Here is a 19,583-nt window from a genome sequence, read left to right as displayed (position 1 = left end):
TTCAGTCTCCCCTGGGGTCCCGATGCACACACTACTTTGTGTGTGCCCTCCAAGAGTGGAGTCTCTGTTTCCCCCAGTCCTGTCGAAGTCCTGCAATCAAATCCCACTAGCCTTCAAAGTCTGATTCTCTAGGAATTCCTCCTCCTGTTGCTGGACCCCCAGGTTTGGAAGCCTGATGTGGGGCTCAGAACCTTCACTCCAGTGGGTGGACTTCTGTGGTATAAGTGTTCTCCAGTCTGTGAGTCACCCACCCAGCAGTTATGGGATTTGATTTTACTGTGCTTGCGCCCCTCCTACCATCTCATTGTGGCTTCTCCTTTGTCTTTAGATGTGAGGTATCTTTTTTGGTGAGTTCCAGTGTCTTCCTGTCGATGGTTGTAAAGCAGCTAGTTGTGGTTCTGGTGTTCTCACAAGAGGGAGAGCTTGTCCTTCTATTCTGCCATCTTGGTTCAAGGCCCTAGCTATCTATTTTACATTTGGTAGTTTATATATGTCCATGCCACTCTCTTACTTTGTCCCAGCTTACCCTTCCCCCTCCCCGTGTCCTCAAGTCCATTCTCTATGTCTGTGTCTTTTTTGTTTGTTTGTTTGTTTTTTTATACTGCAGGTTCTTATTAGTCATCACTTTTATATACATCAGTGTATACATGTCAATCCCAATCGCCCAATTCAGCACACCACCATCCCCACCCCACCGCAGTTTTCCCCCCTTGGTATCCATATGTCTGTTCTCTACACCTGTGGCTCAGCTTCTGCCCTGCAAACCGGCTCATCTGTACCATTTTTCTAGGTTCCACGTACATGTGTTAATATACTATATTTGTTTTTCTCTTTCTGTATGTCTGCCTCTTTATTCCTGTCCTGCCCCTAGGTTCTTTAGAACCATTTTTTTTTTTTTAAGATTCCATATATATGTGTTAGCATACAGTGTTTGTTTTTCTGTTTCTGACTTACTTCACTCTGTATGACAGACTCTAGGTCCATCCACCTCACTACAGATAACTCAATTTCGTCTCTTTTTATGGCTGAGTAATATTCCATTGTATATATGTGCCAAATCTTCTTTATCCATTCATCTTTCGATGGACACTTAGGTTGCTTCCATGTTCTGGCTATCGTAAATAGGAGAGCTCATTAAATTGTTAAGAATAATGTTTATTGCCTTGTTGAGATGTAAACATATATGTTTTTATTGTAAACTAAAATTGTGGAGTTTAATAATTGTTTTAGTATATACAGTTAAATACTCTGAGTGAAGAGTTTTCTTCCATATTCAGATACATTTCCTTGAAATAATTTTATTTTATTTATTTATTCTGTTGGCCGTGCCACGCATCATGTGGGATCAATTAAACATATAACTTAATATTTTGTTTAAAGTGTTGTTATAGATGTCTAAATTGCGTAACTTCCCAGTGGTCCAAATGCAGGGGGCACGGGTTCGATCCCTGGTTGGGGAACTAAGATCCTGCCTGCTGCGTGGTGTGGCCAAAAAAAAAAAAAGATTTCTAAATCAGGATGCTTAATTTTACTGGGATATTAGAGTAGCCAGCTTTGTATATTCTATTTCTGTGATATTTTGTATTTTTTTGTCCTTTTCTGAGTGGTTTAAGTTAGCTTCAAGGTGATATATCTGGGCAGCTCTTGACGTGCATGTGCCTTTAAACATTCTCTTTACAATTACCCAAATATAAAATGAAGTTAGAGTGAGTAAGTAATTAAGAAAGATTTCATCTTGTTAATAGTGATAATGAATGGTAGAACAAGAATTAACATTTAAGGACTAAATTTGGAATTTTATGCTTTGATTACTGTCTTAAAAGAATATTGTCCATTCTAAAGATGTTAAAACTTTTGGTTGAAAATAAGTTGTGCACGCTCTTAGGAAATTTAGAAATTTAGTCTAGAAAAATAATTTCTATTTTCCCAGCCCTGTTTCAGAATTAGAAATTTCCATTACACAGGACTGCCTTGGTGGTCCAGTGGTTAAGATTCCATGTTTCCAATACAGGGGGTGCAGGTTTGATCCCTGGTAAGGGAACTAAGATCCCATGTGCTGTGCAGTGTGGCAAAAAAAAAAAAAAAAAAAAAAAATTTCCATTTCATATAACTATGTAGCGGTTTAAAAAGTTTTTAAAATTTTATTCTCTTTTCAATGCTAGTTTAGCATTTCACCTAATTTTAAAACATCATAACCAAAGTTTTTCCTATTTTTGTAGCTTCTCTAAAAGGATAAGTTGATCAATAAAATTCTTTATTCTGATAGCTTTTTTTGTTAAACACAACTTTTAAAAATGCTTTATTGAGGTGTGATTTATCTTAAACTGCACACATTAAAAATGCACAATTTGATAAGTTTGGACATACAGATACATCCATGAAGCTATCACAAATCAAGATAGCGAACATAACCAACATATCCAGAAGTTTCCTAGTGAGTGTCCCTTTGTAATTGCTCCTTCCCACCCTTCCTGCTCCCCCATTCCCCAGCAGCCACTGATCTGCTGTCACTATAGATTAGTTTGCATTTTGTGGAATTTAATATAAATGACAATTCCGATAGCATTTTAGATGAAGAACCATTTGCATTGTAATTTTTCTCTAATAGATAAAATATAGACATGTTTGTGATACTGGTTTAATTTTATTGGTTTAGACAGCCTTTCTCAATTCGCTTTAAGCTGTAATGCACTAAAGTAGTATTTCTCAAAAATTAGCTTGCATCAGAATCACTTGGAGTATCTGTTAAACCACCCCAGAGTTTCTGATTCAGTAGGTCTGGGACAGGGCTAATAATTTTCATTTCTTAGAAGTTCCCAAGTGAGGTTGCTGCTACCGGTTGAAGAAACCACACTGTGTGAGACACATTTCCTTAAGACATTTGTTGTTGATAATAAATTAACTTTTTTCCTAAGCATCCAGGATGGTACTATTTATATACCATCCTTGGGGAAATTGAGAAAATACTTAGTAATTTGCTCTGTTCTATGGTTAAAATGAGGAACCCAGTTGAAAAAGACTGGTTTAGAATTATCTAATTTGTGTGGTGAAAATGGGCATGTTCTTTAGTAATCTTCAACATTTAGCAGAAGCAAGAAGAACTACAATTCTGCAGCCTGTGGAAGGAAAACCACATTCACAAAAAGATACACAGAATGAAAAGGCAGAGGACTTTGTACCAAATGAAGGAACAAGATAAAACCCCAGAAAAAGAACTAAATGAAGCGGAGATAGACAACCTTGCAGAAAAAGAATTCAGAATAATGATAGTGAAGATCATCCAGGACCTCGGACAAAGAATGGAGGCAAAGATTGAGAAGATGCAAGAAATGTTTAACAAAGACCTAGAAGAATTAAAGAACAAACAAACAGAAATGAACAATACAATAACTGAAATGAAAACTACACTAGAAGGAATCAATAGCAGAATAACAGGCAGAAGAACGGATAAGTGACCTGGAAGACAGAATGGTGGAATTCACTGCTGCGGAACAGAATAGAGAAAAAAGAACGAAAAGAAATGAAGACAGCCTAAGAGACCTTGGGGACAACATTAAACACAACAACATTCGCATTATAGGGGCCCAGAAGGAGAAGAGAGAGAGAAAGGATCCGAGAAAATATTTGAAGAGGTTATAGTCGAAAACTTCCCTAACATGGGAAAGGAAATAGCCACCCAAGTCCAGGAAACGCAGAGAGTCCCATACAGGATAAACCCAAGGAGAAACACACCGAGACACATAAGTAATCAAATTGACAAAAATTAAAGGCAAAGAAAAATTATTAAAAGCAACAAGGGAAAAATGGCAAATAACATACAAGGGAACTCCCATAAGGTTAACAGCTGATTTCTCTGCAGAAACTCTACAAGCCAGAAGGGAGTGGCATGATATATTTAAAGTGATGAAAGGGAAGAATCTACAACCAAGGTTACTCTACCTGGCAAGGATCTCATTCAGATTTGACAGAAATCAAAAGCTTTACAGAGAAGCAAAAGCTAAGAGAATTCAGCACCACTAAACCAGCTCTACAGCGAATGCTAAAGGAACTTCTCGGAGTGGGAAACACAAGAGAAAAGGACCTACAAAACAAACCCATAACTATCAACAAAATGGTAATAGGAACATACATATCAATAATTACCTTAAACGTGAATGGATTAAATGCTCCAACCAAAAGACACAGGCTTGCTGAATGGGTACAAAACCAAGACCCAAGTATATGCTTGTCTACAAGAGACCCACTTCAGACCTAAGGACACATACAGACTGAAAGTAAGGGGATGGAAAAAGATATTCCATGCAAATGGAAATCAAAAGAAAGCTGGAGTAGCAATACTCATATCAGATAAAATAGACTTTAAAGTAAAGAATGTTACAAGAGACAAGGAAGGACACTACATAATGATCAAGGGATCAATTCAAGAAGAAGATTTAACAATTGTAAACATATATGTACCCAACATAGGAGCACTTCAATACATAAGGCAACTGCTAACAGCTATAAAAGAGGAAATCGACAGTAACACAGTAATAATGGGGGACTTTAACACCTCACTTATACCAATGGACAAATCATCGAAACAATATTAATAAGGAAACACAATAGAAGCAGATAGATTTAATTGATATTTATATCAATTAAATGACACAATAGACCAGATAGATTTAATTGATATTTATAGGACATTCCTTCCAAAAGTAGCAGATTGTACTTTCTTCTCAAGTGCACACGGAACATTCTCCAGGATAGATCACATCTTGAGTCACAGATCAAGCCTCAGTAAATTTAAGATAATTGAAATCATATCAAGCATCTTTTCTGACGACGATGCTATGAGATTAGAAACCAGTTATAGGGGGAAAAAAGTGTAAAAAACACAAACACATGGAGGCTAAACAATAACCAAGAGATCACTGAAGACATCAAAGAGGAAATTAAAAAATACCTAGAGACAAATTACAACGAAAACACAGTGATCCAAAACCTATGGGATGCAGCAAAAGTAGTTCTAAGAGGGAAGTTTATAGCAATACAAGTGTACCTCAAGAAACAAGAAAAATCTCAAACAATCTAACCTTACATCTAAAGGAACTAGAGAAAGAAGAACAAACAAAACCCAAAGTTAGTAGAAGGAAAATCATAAAGATCGGAGCAGAAATAAATGAAGTAGAAACAAAGAAAACATTAGCAAAGATCAATAAAACTAAAAGCTGGTTCTTTGAGATGATAAACAAAATTGCTAAACCTTTAGCCCGGCTCATCAAGAAAAAGAGGAAGAGGACTCAAATCAATAAAATTAGAAATGGCAAAGGAGAAGTTACAACAGACACAGCAGAAATACAAAGCATCCTAAGAGACTACTGCAAGCAACTCTTTGCCAATAAAATGGACAACCTGGAAGAAATGGACAAATTCTTAGAAAGGTATCATCTTCCAAGACTGAACCAGGAAGAAATAGAAAATATGAACAGACCAATCACAAGTAATGAAATTGTGATTAAAAATCTTCCAACAGGGCTTCCCTGGTGGCGCAGTGGTTGAGAATCTGCCTGCCAATGCAGGAGACACGGGTTCGAGGCCTGGTCTGGGAAGATCCCACATGCCGCGGAGCGACTAGGCCCGTGAGCCACAACTGTTGAGCCTGTGCGTCTGGAGCCTGTGCTCCGCAACAAGAGAGGCCACGGTAGTGAGAGACCCGCGCGCCGCGATGAAGAGGGCCCCCCGCTTGCCGCAACTAGAGAAAGCCCTCGTACAGAAACGAAGACCCAACACAGCCAGAAAAAAAAAAAAAAAAAAATCTTCCAACAAACAAACGTCGAGGACCAGATGGCTTCACAGGTGAATTCTATCAGACATTTAGAGCAGAGCCAACACCCGTCCTTCTCAAACTCTTCCAAAAAATTGCAGAGGAAGGAACACTCCCAAACTCATTCTATGAGGCCACCATCACCCTGACACCAAAACCAGACAACGATACTACAAAAAAAGAAGATTACAGACCAATATCACTGATGAATATAGATGCAAAAATCCTCAACAAAATACTAGCAAACAGAATCCAACAACCCATTAAAAGGATCATACACCATGATCAAGTGAGATTCATCCCAGGGATAAAGGATTCTTCAGTATATGCAAATCAATCAGTGTGATACACCATATTAACAAATTGAAGAATAAAAACCATATGATCATCTCAAAAAAAATAATATTCAACATTTAAAATTTTTCACTACTATGGTATTTCACTATTGTATTCAGAAATATTTGTATATTAACTGGTCAAGTAATTTTTTAACAGAAATGCTAAGAGTCCTTTTTGGTTAGGTAGATACCATTTTCTAGATAAATATTTGCTTTATAAACACATTTAGAGGCATGAATATTATGTATATTAAGCAAAAAATTTTCCCTTTTCAGAATGTTGTAGAATGATTTTTTAATTTTCTTTCATTTTTTTTTGAAGTGTAGGTGCTGTACAGTATTATATAAGTTACAGGTGTTCAATTTTATGTTAATTACAGGTATACAATATTATAAGTTACAGGTGTACAATATAGTGATACACAATTTTTAAAGGTTATACTCCATTTATACTTATAAAATAGTATATATTTATTATTATTATAAGGTATTGGCTGTATTCCCCATGTTGTACAGTATATCCTTGTAGCTAATTTTATACTTAATAATTTGTACCTTTTACACCCCATCCCTATATTGCCCCTCCCTCCTTCTTTCTCCCCACTGCTCACCACTAGTTTGTTCTCTTTGTCTTTGAGTCTGCTTCTTTTTTGTTATATTCTCTAGTTTGTTTTATTTTTTAGATTTCACATTTAAGTGCTATCATATATAGTATTTGTCTTTCTTTATCTGACATATCACTTAGCATAATGCCCTCCAAGTAATTTTACGCTTTCTTGAAAATAAAGGATATTTGCTTGATGGTATCTTGTTTTTAGAATTGCACAGAAGGGAAGTTTCACATGTTACTTTATCACTTTATTTTAAGTTTGTGTCTAGAGAAATGGATAGAAAGTAAGTCAGTAGATAAAGCTGACCATAAGGATATGTCAACAACACGGGCAAAATGAAAAAAACTAAGCCAATTAAGGGCAATTTGAATTGTCTTAAGAAATAGAAGGACTCATTTGTTGTAAAAAAAAAATGGTAGGCAGATATATAATTATAAATTTCTAAGACTTAATTATATGATTAAGATAAAAAACTAGATTATTTTTAGCTTCAGTTTTATTCAGAAAACCTCTATATTGGTTCGTCATGCAAAGTGTTCTTAACTGGGATATCTTCCTATTTTGAATTTCAGGGCAGCAGCAATGACTCTCCGCACGGTATTATTGTCATTGCAAGCGCTACTGGCGGCTGCAGAACCAGATGATCCACAAGATGCAGTAGTAGCAAATCAGGTAAGGTAGCTGCTTTTGAAAGACTTTCTTTTACTTACCTATGAGTGTTTACTTTAGTGGTTTGCAGTGGTTAGAACAGAAGCATACGTCTATTGAAAGTAAATTTGGAAATGGTTTCCTTTCTTGCTGTGAGAGTATTGTATCAGATGTAATAGTGAAAACCTAATTTTGTGATTTTTTTTTAACACAGTAGTTTAATTGTTTATATGGTAGATGCTTTTTTCCTAACATATTATGAAGTTTTCAAACACACAATGTTGAAAGAATTACACAGTGAATACCCACATATCTACCTACCATCTTGATTCTATGATTAACATTTTACTACATGTGGTTTATCATGTGTGTATCCATTTATCTGTCTCTTAATTCAGTGATGATCCTTCCCTGATGATAATGTTAATCAGCTCCAACTGTGGCACTGAAGTTGCATGGTGAAGGTTATCAAAAACCTTGTAATTGCCAAATGGAATAAATATTTTTCAGTTGTGATCTTTGATTTCCAAGGCAGAGGTTAGCAAATTACAGCCAGGCTGACTGTTTTTGTAGATAATGTTTTATTGGAACGTAGCCACCCCCATTTGTTCACAGCTACAAGTGGCAGAATTGAATAATTATGACAGAGACAGTATTGTCTGAAAGCCTGAATTATTATTATCTGGTCCTTTAAGAAAGTTTGCCAACCCATACTCTAAACCAGTGGTTCCCAGCCGTTTTGGAACCAGGGACTGGTTTCGTGGAAGACAATTTTTCTACGGACCAGTGGCGGAGGGTGGGGGGTGGAGATGGTTCAGGCGGTGATGTGAGCAATGGGGAGCGGCAGATGAAGCTTTGCTCGCTGGCTGCTCACCTCCTGCTGTGTGGACCGGTTCCTAACAGGCCGAGGATTGGTACTGGTCTGTGGCCTGGGGGTTGGGGACCCCTGCTTTAAGCCATTAGGATTTATTGAGCCTTGTGTTTTTTTGTTTTTTAACCTAGAAGTTTTTTCTTCTCTTGACTTCTGAGATACTACTTTCTTTTCCTATCTTCGTAGTTGTGGTTGTTCCCTCCTGCTTCCTACAGTTGTTTCTCTTCTTTCTCCACTCTGCCCCCCTCTGCCCTGCCCTCCATTTTTTTTTTTTTTTTTTTTTTTTCTTGTCCACACTGCATGGCTTGTGGGATCTTCGTTCCCCAACCAGGGATTGAACCCGTGCCCCCTGCAATGGAAGTGCAGAGTCCTAATCACTGGACCACCAAGGAATTACCTCTCCTCCCTTTCAAATATACTTTCTCAGTTCTTAACATTGTTTCTTTCACTTTCCATGACATACTCTCACTTGGATGATCATATCCACGCTGATGTTACCACCTGTATGTTGATAACGATATTCAGGCTTGACCTCTGTCCTGAGCCCAAGAGCCTGTTGGGAAGTGGATAGCTCTGTATGAATATTCCATGGGTACCTTAGTACAGCATTCCCAAAACTGAATGCAGAATCTTAAACCTGTGAACCTGTTCATCCTTCTGTGTAATATAATCAGCTTATTTATATATCCCAGTCACAGACTTGGAGTACTTCTCTATGTCTCCTTTTCTCTCGTATCCCAGTATCTCTCTGTCGTAATACTTCTCTGATTGCCTTAATTCACATGTTTAAAAATTTCTCATTTGACTGCTCTGATGGAGCTCCCTACCTCAGCCTCTTCTTTCCCTCATATTCTACACTGATAGCAGTTAGCTTTATAAAGTGTAAATCTTATTTCACTTTACTGTTAAAAACCTATTAGTAGCTTTACTATCACCTACTTGGTAAGTCCAAATTGTTTAGTTTGAAGAGTTCCTCCATGATTTGAACTGTCTATAAACCCAGTTTCATCTCCTAAATTCTTACTGTTCTTCAAACTCATGCTGTTCAAGATGGTGTCATTCCTACATGTCATTTCACCCAGCCCGCCATTTTTCCTCTGCCTAAGAAAACATTTCCTTTTAGAAACTTCCTCCTTTCCTTTGAAAAGTTCGTCACTCCTTATGTTGTGCATATCCTGGTTAATGTGTTCTACTATTATTTGCCTTAGAGTGCTTAGAATTGTGGTTTAACATGTTATATATGTGCTATTCATTCATTTTTGATAGTCAGAAACATGGCTTGAGTTCCAGCTTTGATTTCCTGTTGAGTTCTGAGCCTCAAAGTTTGAGGTTGGACTCAGTTTTCTTTTAACTCTGTTCAGTAGTTTGACTTATTTCCTTTTAATAATGGTAGAAACTAGATTTATCATTTTAATGTATAGAAATATTTAATGTGTATAAAACATCTTAAGAAATATTAAAGTGAATTTAATATTTTAAATTTATACTTGGCTTTATTAATTAATGGTAGTCCCAGAATATTTGAGAATAAATTTACTTCTTTCCAATGCATATGGAAAATCTTACCTTTTAAAAAGTACTCTATGGTGAGTTAATCATCTCAAAACATGTGCTGTAAGTTAGGACTTTGCATATGGGGTTTTCTTAAATCACTGTACACTAATACAGCTCTAGCAAAACAGCAAAGTCAGGTTGTATTCTAGCCTGAGCTATGATTAATACAAAAGTTGGTCACATTTATTAATGTCCACATAATTTTAGAAGCTAGTAGTTCTGTTTATCTCTGTAATGTTTACCACTGCACAGTGTTTAGAGACAACTCTAATAACTCCATTTAGTATTAGTTTTCTGCTACTTTGTTGAAATTGGAGATTAAAGTTGATAAACGTTATTTTTGTTTTTCTTTCCTCAGTGAAACTTGTGAATCACAGCTTCAGGTTAAACAGTCTTTTCTTGAGTGACATAGTTTGTTTGCAGTGGAAAGTGAATCAGTCACATTTAAAAAAATCTAATCCACATTTATTTACATTTTACTTAGAAAAATCAGGTTTTTAGGCAATTAAGAGATGAGTTACTATATTGAATATTATAACTGCATTGTCATGCCAATCAATTTTTTTCCCCCATATAGTACAAACAAAATCCCGAAATGTTCAAACAGACAGCTCGACTTTGGGCACATGTGTATGCTGGAGCACCAGTTTCTAGTCCAGAATACACCAAAAAAATAGAAAACCTATGTGCTATGGGCTTTGATAGGGTAAGTACATAAAGGCATGTTGATTTTTACTTATTCATTAAATTATTGCTGCAAATCCTTGGCTGACAAAAGTGGCTCAAAAAATACCCTAAATCTAATTTTGATAAACAATCTTTGTTATTAAAACCAGTGATCTTTCTTTCTTTTTTTTTTTGGCTGATTCCAGTCATTGGTTTTAGAAGCTTCTTTTTATGAAGTGCAAGGTAACTTAAAAATGAAAAAACAAGGTGTGGGTTCTTAATATAAAGACAGTGGGTGATGCAGTATTTTAAAAATATTTCCTTGAGATTTTATTTGTTTATTTTATTTTGTCCCCTTTTCTTTTCTACAGAATGCAGTAATAGTGGCCTTGTCTTCAAAATCTTGGGATGTAGAGACTGCAACAGAATTGCTTCTGAGTAACTGAGACATAGAGCTGCTGATATAGTCAAGCTTGCCCCTTCTTGAGGAGCATCAACATCTGTTATTTTTAGGATTCTGCGTAGATTTCTTTTAAACTGGCATTCTTGCCTAATGATGTTATCTAGGCACCATTGGAGACTGAAAAAAATCTCTGCTCTGTAAATAAAGCTAATTAAACGTCTCTGTAAATTTAAAAAGGGGAAATACTTTAATTTTTTTCTTACTTAATAGTGTAAAAATTCTTTGAGCTAAGCTAAAACCATGGAAAAAACATGCTACTTTAGTGTTTAGCAGTGTACCAAGACTAGCAAGAGTTTGCTTCAGGATTTCGTTGAATAATTAAGATAATATTTTGAGTGTGTCAGGGCCATTCAAATTGTTGGTGTTGCATCACAGCTACCTTAACTGTTTTTAACATGGATCCTCTGTGCCTGTGAATTTACTTGCATGCTTGTACTTGACTTCTTAGGATGGGTAGCTGAAAAGACCACCATTTTAAGCATTTGAGAATTCTTAAATAAGAGATTATTCAGAATTGAAGATGGTGACCTATTCAGAGCCTTTTTGTCCTTGTCAACAGACTGGGACACCATATCTGTTTTTCCCCTCTTACCACACACAGCTAATATTCTAATAGTAAATTTCTCTATTTGGTGGGGAAATGTGCTGAGGGACAGTATCCCTTGCTCCATTTTTAGGTTGTCCATTTGGTGTGTTTTGTCACAATTCTTCACTCTTAGAACTTTCATATATAAGTAAGTAATAATGTAAAAATGGAGCTGCCAGTTTTGTTTCTCTTGCAAAAACAGTAAAAACTTGATGTTGCAGTATTCCCAGATTTAATGAAAGAACCCAGCTTAATTTTTCAGTGAGTTTAACATCTTTCTATTTTTAAACTGATGAAATTTTTCTTTGACAACTTGCAAGGATGAAATCAACTGTTAGCAGTTTTTTAAGCCTAATTTTGGCTTTATAAGAGATTGCTTTATCAGATCCTTTAAAAGTCACTCTTGCTTGCATTTCCCCCTATTGACACATGAAAGCTGTGTTGGTGTTTTACTGTACATACTTCAAATGCACATAGGAATAGAAGTGTGTTATAAATCTAGCTTTCTTTATGATGTTTCTGATAACATGAGAATTGAAAACTTTACCTTCTCTTGTACATAGTCAGACTTTCTATACGTATTAAACTTACATTTCATTCTAAGTTCAAAAGTTTGAAAATTATTAGTTTTGCAAGCTCAAACACTAATGTGACCATTTTATGAAGGGTGAAATGGATTTGTGTAGGCTGTTCTATACATAGAAACACAGTTCTTATTACATATTCAGGACCAATGCAAAAATAACAAAAATGTAATGGAATCAGAATGAATTAAAGTAAGGCTGTATACTGAAAGTCATATTATAAAAGGTTTGCTTTCTTCAAGTGTTACTTATCCTAAATTATAATGGTTAAGTGTTTGGAAAATAGTTTTGAACCGTAAATTCAGCATAATTTCATTTGACTTCTCAATAATCTTAGAAGCAATAAAAGAACCATTATTAAATATATTGTAATGTTAAGATGTGGAGGTTCTTCCAAAAACTTGTAAGGCTTTCCTAATCAATAGTAAACTCTTGTAGTTGATTTTATTGCATACTAAACACAAGTTACTGTTTTTTTCCCCATATGTTTGCTTAAGTATAAATTTCTTTACACAGTCACCTCCTTTTGTTGTAGTTTAGTTACTTTCTAAAGATGCCAAAGGAAACAAGATTTTTCTTTATTTATTTTAAATAGCTAAAACCATGTACTTTTCTTTATATTTTTGAAGTAAGGTTGGAATTGTGTGAAAATGTGGACAGTTTTGTTCCATTGTTGGTTAGAATTAATTTTTTTTTTAGTGGCGGGTGGCTTGGTAATATTAGTAATATTTGGATTATTTTAAATATCAGACACCTCTACCCAGTTTACTATTTGCCTATTTTATCAGGGTATATTTAATTGTCCTGTGGTTTGACAAATGAGAGAGAAAGAACTGAGAATTTACTAAGGGTCAAGCATCATATACTTTGCTCTTGGAGGCAGCTATACCTTGCCTATGACTTTTATGCACATTAGCCCCTTAGGGTTTACTCGTCTAACTACAATTCAACATCCCCAATGCCCAGGAAATTGAAAAGTACAGTATTTTGTATGAGAGGTTCTTCATAATGGATTTTTCATTTCTAAAATTTACCTCATTTACATTTAATGTGATAATCTCTTTCTTTTTCTGGTACATTTCCTACTGTCGCCTTCTGTTTTGTTTGTTTTTGTTTTTTTCCTATTTTTCTACAGGTAGATTTATTTCCCAAACATAGAAATAAAGGCAGTTGCTCTTTTCTGTGGTCTTATATATGTTTGGAAAAAGAACATTAGAAGTGCAGGTCTAGGGAAGAGGTACCCTGATGGAAATTATTTTTATAATTCTCAATTATTTGTGATTTGTCAGTTGTGAAGGCCTCAAAATTATGGTAAAACATATAAATAGTTTTATCCCTTTTAGGGCAGACAGGTTTGCTACAAGTCACTGATACTCCTATAGGCTTTTACTGTAATCAGGTCTGTTTCCTGAGTATGTGCCTGACCTTTAAAAGAACAAATAGTTATGTAATATTTCAGTACAGATGACTGAATGAATGAGTAGCAATTTGTGACCCAAATAAGTATATGGTAAGATACATAAATATTTGAGAAACTGGTACTAAATCAGATGCTCTGTGTTGGCTCCCCCAAATGTTTGGAATTGTGACTATGATTTACTTAAACAAATATCACGTTCAAGTATATATATGTGTGTTTGTATTCTGACCATTTTGCTTTTGAGGAGAGTTATCTATGGAATGAAAGACATAATTTTTCTTTTTTTGGAAGTATTTAATGTTTGTGATTGCTGGTGGCGCTTAAAACTATGCAAAATAATTTTAAAGTATAAGAAAGAATTGGCAGATAAAGTGGATATTGCTTATTTATGCACTACAGAATGCAGCATATCGTGTTACTACTGCTTTATAAGTTTATCAATGTGAAAAGCAGTTCTTGGCTCTAAGTGTATGCCTGATTTGAGCTTTTAAAACTCTACAGTAGGGGTATAATAATATTACACGATCTTTGTTAGCACAGGAAACAAAAGCTTTTCTTTTTTTTTTTTTTTTTTTTTGGTGTTTTAAAGATGAATTTGGGCTTGGAAGAGTTGGAGCCAGGTATACTCTTGTACCTAGATGGAAACAGTGTTTGGATAGGAAAAGGAAGCTGTTTACAGTTAACTTGATTTCATGGAGATGTACAAAATGATGTTGTATTAATCACTTTTTCTAGTTCAAGAAACTTCAATTCCAGGGTACAAACCATTGATTTTAAAAATTTGCATTTCCATTCTTTTAGTACCAGTTAAAAATAAATGCTTAACATCAGCTATTTGCTGTCACTTGGGGAAGAAGGTAACTTGAAGTCATTTACTGACAAATAGCCTTTCTTCAAGTGTGACTTTTCTGCCGTGTCTACATATTATGTCACATGTTCTGTTTGCACTGTTGCAATATGGATCAAAAAGCTTGTGGCATAAGGGTAGGGGAATGTCAGTATCTCACTTGTCCCATTTGTTCTGTTACTGCTCTATTGGACTGATCTACCCTCATAAACCTGTGCTCATCACCTGAATGTAAGTTGTGAATGTGTCACCTTTTGGTTATTTCAACCAAGCATTGAATATATACATATATATGTATATATTCAGTGCTGCTGTATATAATCAGGTGTGGCACATTTTATCGGTTTGGTCCTAGGGGGTGAGTGGATTCATATCATTTGCACTGTGCTGTTAAATGATCCTTGTGTGCTTGCTGTTACCTACTTTTTACAGGCATCATAATAAAAGCTAGACTATTTCTTTGGGGGGAAAGAGACTTATTTAATGTAATTTAAAGACTTTTCCAATAGAAAATGAAATACTATTGAAAATAATATCTATTTTTTAGCTTTCAGCAATTGATGGTGCTTTGTTGTGGTGTCTGCTGGAAGTCTACTGCCATTATAGGGATTTTCATTAACCTCACTGAGAAAGAATCTTGCTTGTTAGCTTCTCTAGATCTCTATTCTAAACAATCTGTTAGTGATGATAAATTCTATAGGAGGATCTATTCTGAGCCGTTAACTTCCTGTAAGGGGAAAACTGGGTGGGTTACCAGAAAGACTATTGAAGCAGGGTGGGCTGGGGGTGGAGGGTTGGGTATTTGTCTTGAGAATTAAAAACTACGAAACACTTTTGTACACAACTGATTTTTTAAAAAATAAACACATTTTTAAAGATGTTGAATTTTTTTTCCCCCTTACTGGGAATTCTTAAAAATAAATGCATGCATGTTTTCCCCTGAAAATGGTTTATATCTTCTTTCTGGGTGCTCATCAATAGGCAGGCAGTTAAGCCTCCACATTGCTTTAAACAAGAAAAACAACCAGGAGATATTTCTGCTAGGCAAGTTTTACAGTAATGAGTATATGTTGATAAATGCAATAAATTATATTAGTGCTTTGAATTTTAAAATAGGTTGAAATTCTAATTAGAACTATTTGAAAATATAACACTATTTGGCTAGATTCTAATCCAAAATTTAGAGTAATCCAGAGGTAGTTGATACTGAAAGTAATATTTATTTTCATGTAAGCACACAAATCTTTCTGGAAAGAGTGCCTATACAGTGGCAAGGACTCTGAATTGTTTCAGCAAGTTCTGGGTAATACTATTCTGGATTACTTCTGCCTCTGTTGACACTGATAATTAGAAGAGGCTGTGTTGGTTAGGATTTGTATTATTTCATATGGCAAACTGATTGTTAACTTTGTGTCTCTAGGGCATTTATTACCAGCTTTCAGCAGGCTTATGAGTTACTATAGCCTGGAGATGGAATTGCTTCTCACTGGAATACCAGTATGAAGGGCTCTTTTCATGGAGCAAGCTATATCTTTACATATTAAAAATCAAGGATAACAAATGGAATTCGAGAGAGCTCTCATGCTAATCCTTAGCACAGGATGGTCAAATTGAAATGATAGTAAACACTTGGTACGTGTTTTGTTTCATTCATCAAAGAATTAAAGAATTAACATGAATTCTCTAAAGTTTTAGGAGTATTTCCTACAGTAATATACTATCTACTCAAGTATTCATGTTGTAATGTTCATTTCCCCTCATTGAATTTCAGTAAAAGTATATTAAAGCACAACTTTATAAATCTACTTAATCTTTTATCATAAATTACTTTTTAATAGGATGTTGACCAAAGGCAAGAAGGGCAATCTGTTTTAAATATTCAGTTTACAATACTTGATACTTGTAGAGCCTTTTTTCAAGATACACAGATAAAACAAGGCAAACACCATATAAAACAGGGCAAAGTTTCAGAAACTCGGAGTATTTCATACTTAGTTAATATACCTAGTACTTTGTTTCTCCCTTACAGTGTAAAAGCTTAGCTACATATACAGAATATACCTAATTTTTATTTAAGAGCAACAAATAGTGACTTTTCATCTCCTACACAGCTAACATTCAGCTCTCTAGTTATGTATTCCTCAGCTCTTCATTTTTAGTATGTGAAAAATATATATTCCTTTGCTATATGCATTCATTATTATTTGTATTATATTGATAGATGAATGACCTCCTGTCCTAAGTAATAGGAACAGGATTAATGAAGTTCCAGTGGTATCTCCTAACCATATTCATAGAATTAACAGAATTTTAAGGAAAAGGAGACCTTCCAGTCTCCTTTTTTAAAATAGATCAATTAAAATAAGTTTTATACCTAGAGTCACAGGTTATTTTGGGGGACAATCCCTTAATATTGTTATTTATATGTGCCTACTAAACCTGGTAGCTTTTTGAGACCTAAAATGCTATTCTTGTTTTCCTTAAAAATAGGAAATGTGGAGGGATCCTTTGCAAGCATGAAAAGGAAAACCAGTTCAGGTGAGAGTGAGGTCTTCATTCCAAGGGAAGTATGTCCAAACCAGTCCTCATGGTATGAATTGAATAGAATGTTTTGATGAACTAAGTTCAACTGTAGGGTTTCATGACTTCTACTGAAGTTGCTTTACATGCACCAGACACACTTTTTCCCTGATATTTGGAAGAATAGAATAAATAGTATTGTTCTTGGTTTATGCAACCCATAGAAAAAGATCTTTTAAACTGCAAAATCTAATTGGCCCTAAAAATCATTGTATTCCATTACAGATACTTCAGTTCTTAATTGCATAATGTCATACTTCTGTGTATATGAGGAGAAGAGGTAGTTCATCTTCGGTTAGTTAACCTTAAGATGTCATGACCTGGAGGTAAAACAAAGGCAAAATTTTAATAAGGAAACAAATTCAGGATAATAGTCTGCTGAGGTGATTATTAGCATGGTTGATTTTCTTCATTAAAAAATTATTTTTCCAAATAATAAATGTGCATTTTTAAAATTTATTTATTTATTTTTGGTTGCATTGGGTCTTCTTTGCTGCGCGCGGGCTTGCTTTAGTTGCAGCCAGTGGGGGTTACTCTTCATTGCGGTGCATGGGCTTCTCATTGCGGTGGCTTCTCTTGTTGCCGAGCATGGGCTCTAGGCACACGGGCTTCAGTAGTTGTGGCGCTCTGGCTCTAGGGCGCAGGCTTAGTAATTGTGGTACATGGGCTTAGTTGCCCCGCGGCATGTGGGATCCTCCTGGACCAGGGCTCAAACCCGTGTCCCCTGCTTTGGCAGGCGGTTTCTTAACCACTGTGCCACCAGGGAAGTCCCATAAACGTGTATTTTTAAAAATTAGTGGCAAAGAGTCCACAGTGGAAAATGTGTGATCCTCTTCCTACCTCTACTACTAATCCATAGAGACAGTAGCTTCTGAATATCTCTGATTTTTGTTTTTGAGTTGTCTCCAGGTCACTAAGCAATATGCTTATTCCTCTTTAAGTAACTCTAGGCTTTGTTTGTAACAGTAAGTTAATTACACTTCTCTTCCATCAGTTATACCTAGTATCTCTTCACTCCCTATTTTTATCCCTAACCTTTATCTTCACTTAGTAATGGAATTTAGGTTGAGGGAGGGCTGTTGCATACACAAAAGCATTGAGAAAGTAGTGTGACTTTGGCGGCAGGGCATGTACAGGTAAGGGGCATTTACTCACTGAAACAAATTGCTTTGGAACTGAGGTAGAGGTAAGATTCAAAAGTAAACTGAAAGAAGGAGACTGTGATACCTAGATTGGGGTAGTAATTAAAAGATGAAGAGATAGGGAGAGATTATGAAAGGAAGAAAGAAAGGCAAGATGTAGTAAAAGAAGATCAAGGTTGTGAACCTTGATCACACCCTCCCTCCCTTGGAAGGGAGGGTAGGAGGGGAAAAGAGTGCCTGTGTGGGAAGACATGCATGTAGGGAGTGTAGTCAAAGACCTTGGCCCTAAATGGTAATCCTTTTAATTTGTTCTAGTTGCCAGTCCTATATTCCAGCCCCAACCCTTTCAACTCGATTCAGTAGATTGATATTCTCTTCACTGGGCCTTTGAGTAAGCTGCTTCTCTTCTCAAGGAAACCTCCTTATACTGTTTATTACTTTCTACAGGTCTTAGTTGTGGTTTATTTTGGCACTATCTAGCCATTCTTTACTCCATATCTCTTTTCATTAAACTATTCATGCTTTTATTTCCTTTTCCTACTCCACTTCTGCCTCCTGAATAGTCTGCATCTTTTCTTCGTTTGTTAACTCTCACAATTTGGGCCTGGCCTTCATCATAATTCTAAATTTGTTCTGAAAATCCTACAGCCCTTCACTTCAAATTACAGATACAAAAAAATGAGGTCCTGACTTACCCAGAGATAACAAGACATTGTCAGACTGAGAACTGGGGTTTTCTATCCACTATAGCTCTTTCTTTACTTTTATTTTTAAAAGCAGTTATAGTGGTAAAAATGTGCTAATTTCAGGAACCTTAGACTCAAAAAACTTTTAATTCTACATCCTAGAGTTACGTATTTTGGAGTATTCTCTCCTTGCTGTGCTGTTTTTACACAATTAAGTTAATAGTATATAATTGTCAATATTTGACTTTTTAAAACTGATAATCACAGTTCTTTAAAAACTCTTGGGGAAAAAAAAAAAAAAAAAAAAAAAACTCTTGGGAATTCCTTGGCGGTCCAGTGGTTAGGACTCGGTGCTTTCACTGCTAGGGCCTGAGTTCAGTCCCTGGTCAGGGAACTAAGATCCTGCAAGGCACGCAGCGCAGCCAAAATTAAATAAACAAAAAATTAAAAATTCTTTACATGAATATTTTAAATAGCTATAAATAGGTCTTTGAGTAGGGGTACCATATTTTACATATCAATTACCCTATTAGATGTGTGGATGGTTTCCTATTTTTCTTGTATTACAAATTATGCTGCCTGGACTTTAATTTAACGTAATGGGTACCACTAATGCTTTAATATTAGCTGCCTCCTAAAACTCCACTGAAATGACATATTTCTAAAGGAATAAATCTGTAGTCCCACAGAATGGAAGATGGAAAGCAGACTGAAGAGTAGAAACTGATTTGGTATAGTAGAGGAAGCTCAAACCTAAAAATTTGACTATGGAAGGAAT

General features: G+C 35.5%; 1 protein-coding gene and 1 pseudogene across 4 annotated transcripts in view; both read left to right on the top strand.

Moving 5' to 3' along the window:
* Window positions 1-11,136, top strand: part of UBE2K (ubiquitin conjugating enzyme E2 K) — a 73,314-nt gene extending 62,178 nt beyond the window's left edge. For all 3 annotated transcript variants that reach the window (XM_082464312.1, XM_082464314.1, XM_082464313.1), the window contains 3 exons: window positions 7,331-7,430; window positions 10,409-10,537; window positions 10,869-11,136. In XM_082464312.1, coding sequence (XP_082320438.1) covers window positions 7,331-7,430; window positions 10,409-10,537; window positions 10,869-10,943 — 304 coding nt within the window. In that variant the 3' untranslated portion in view covers window positions 10,944-11,136. The remainder of the gene's footprint in view (window positions 1-7,330; window positions 7,431-10,408; window positions 10,538-10,868) is intronic.
* The window catches only part of LOC309661983 (proline-rich protein 11 pseudogene), a 367,415-nt pseudogene that overhangs the window by 224,467 nt on the left and 123,365 nt on the right, over window positions 1-19,583 (top strand). The gene's annotated exons all lie outside the window — the stretch shown is intronic.

Source organism: Balaenoptera physalus (assembly GCF_965194825.1).
Source record: "Balaenoptera physalus genome assembly, chromosome: 5".
NCBI classification, from domain to species: Eukaryota; Metazoa; Chordata; class Mammalia; order Artiodactyla; family Balaenopteridae; genus Balaenoptera; species Balaenoptera physalus.
Note: the sequence above shows the minus strand (reverse complement) of the source record. Positions and strands in the feature narration are given on the sequence as shown.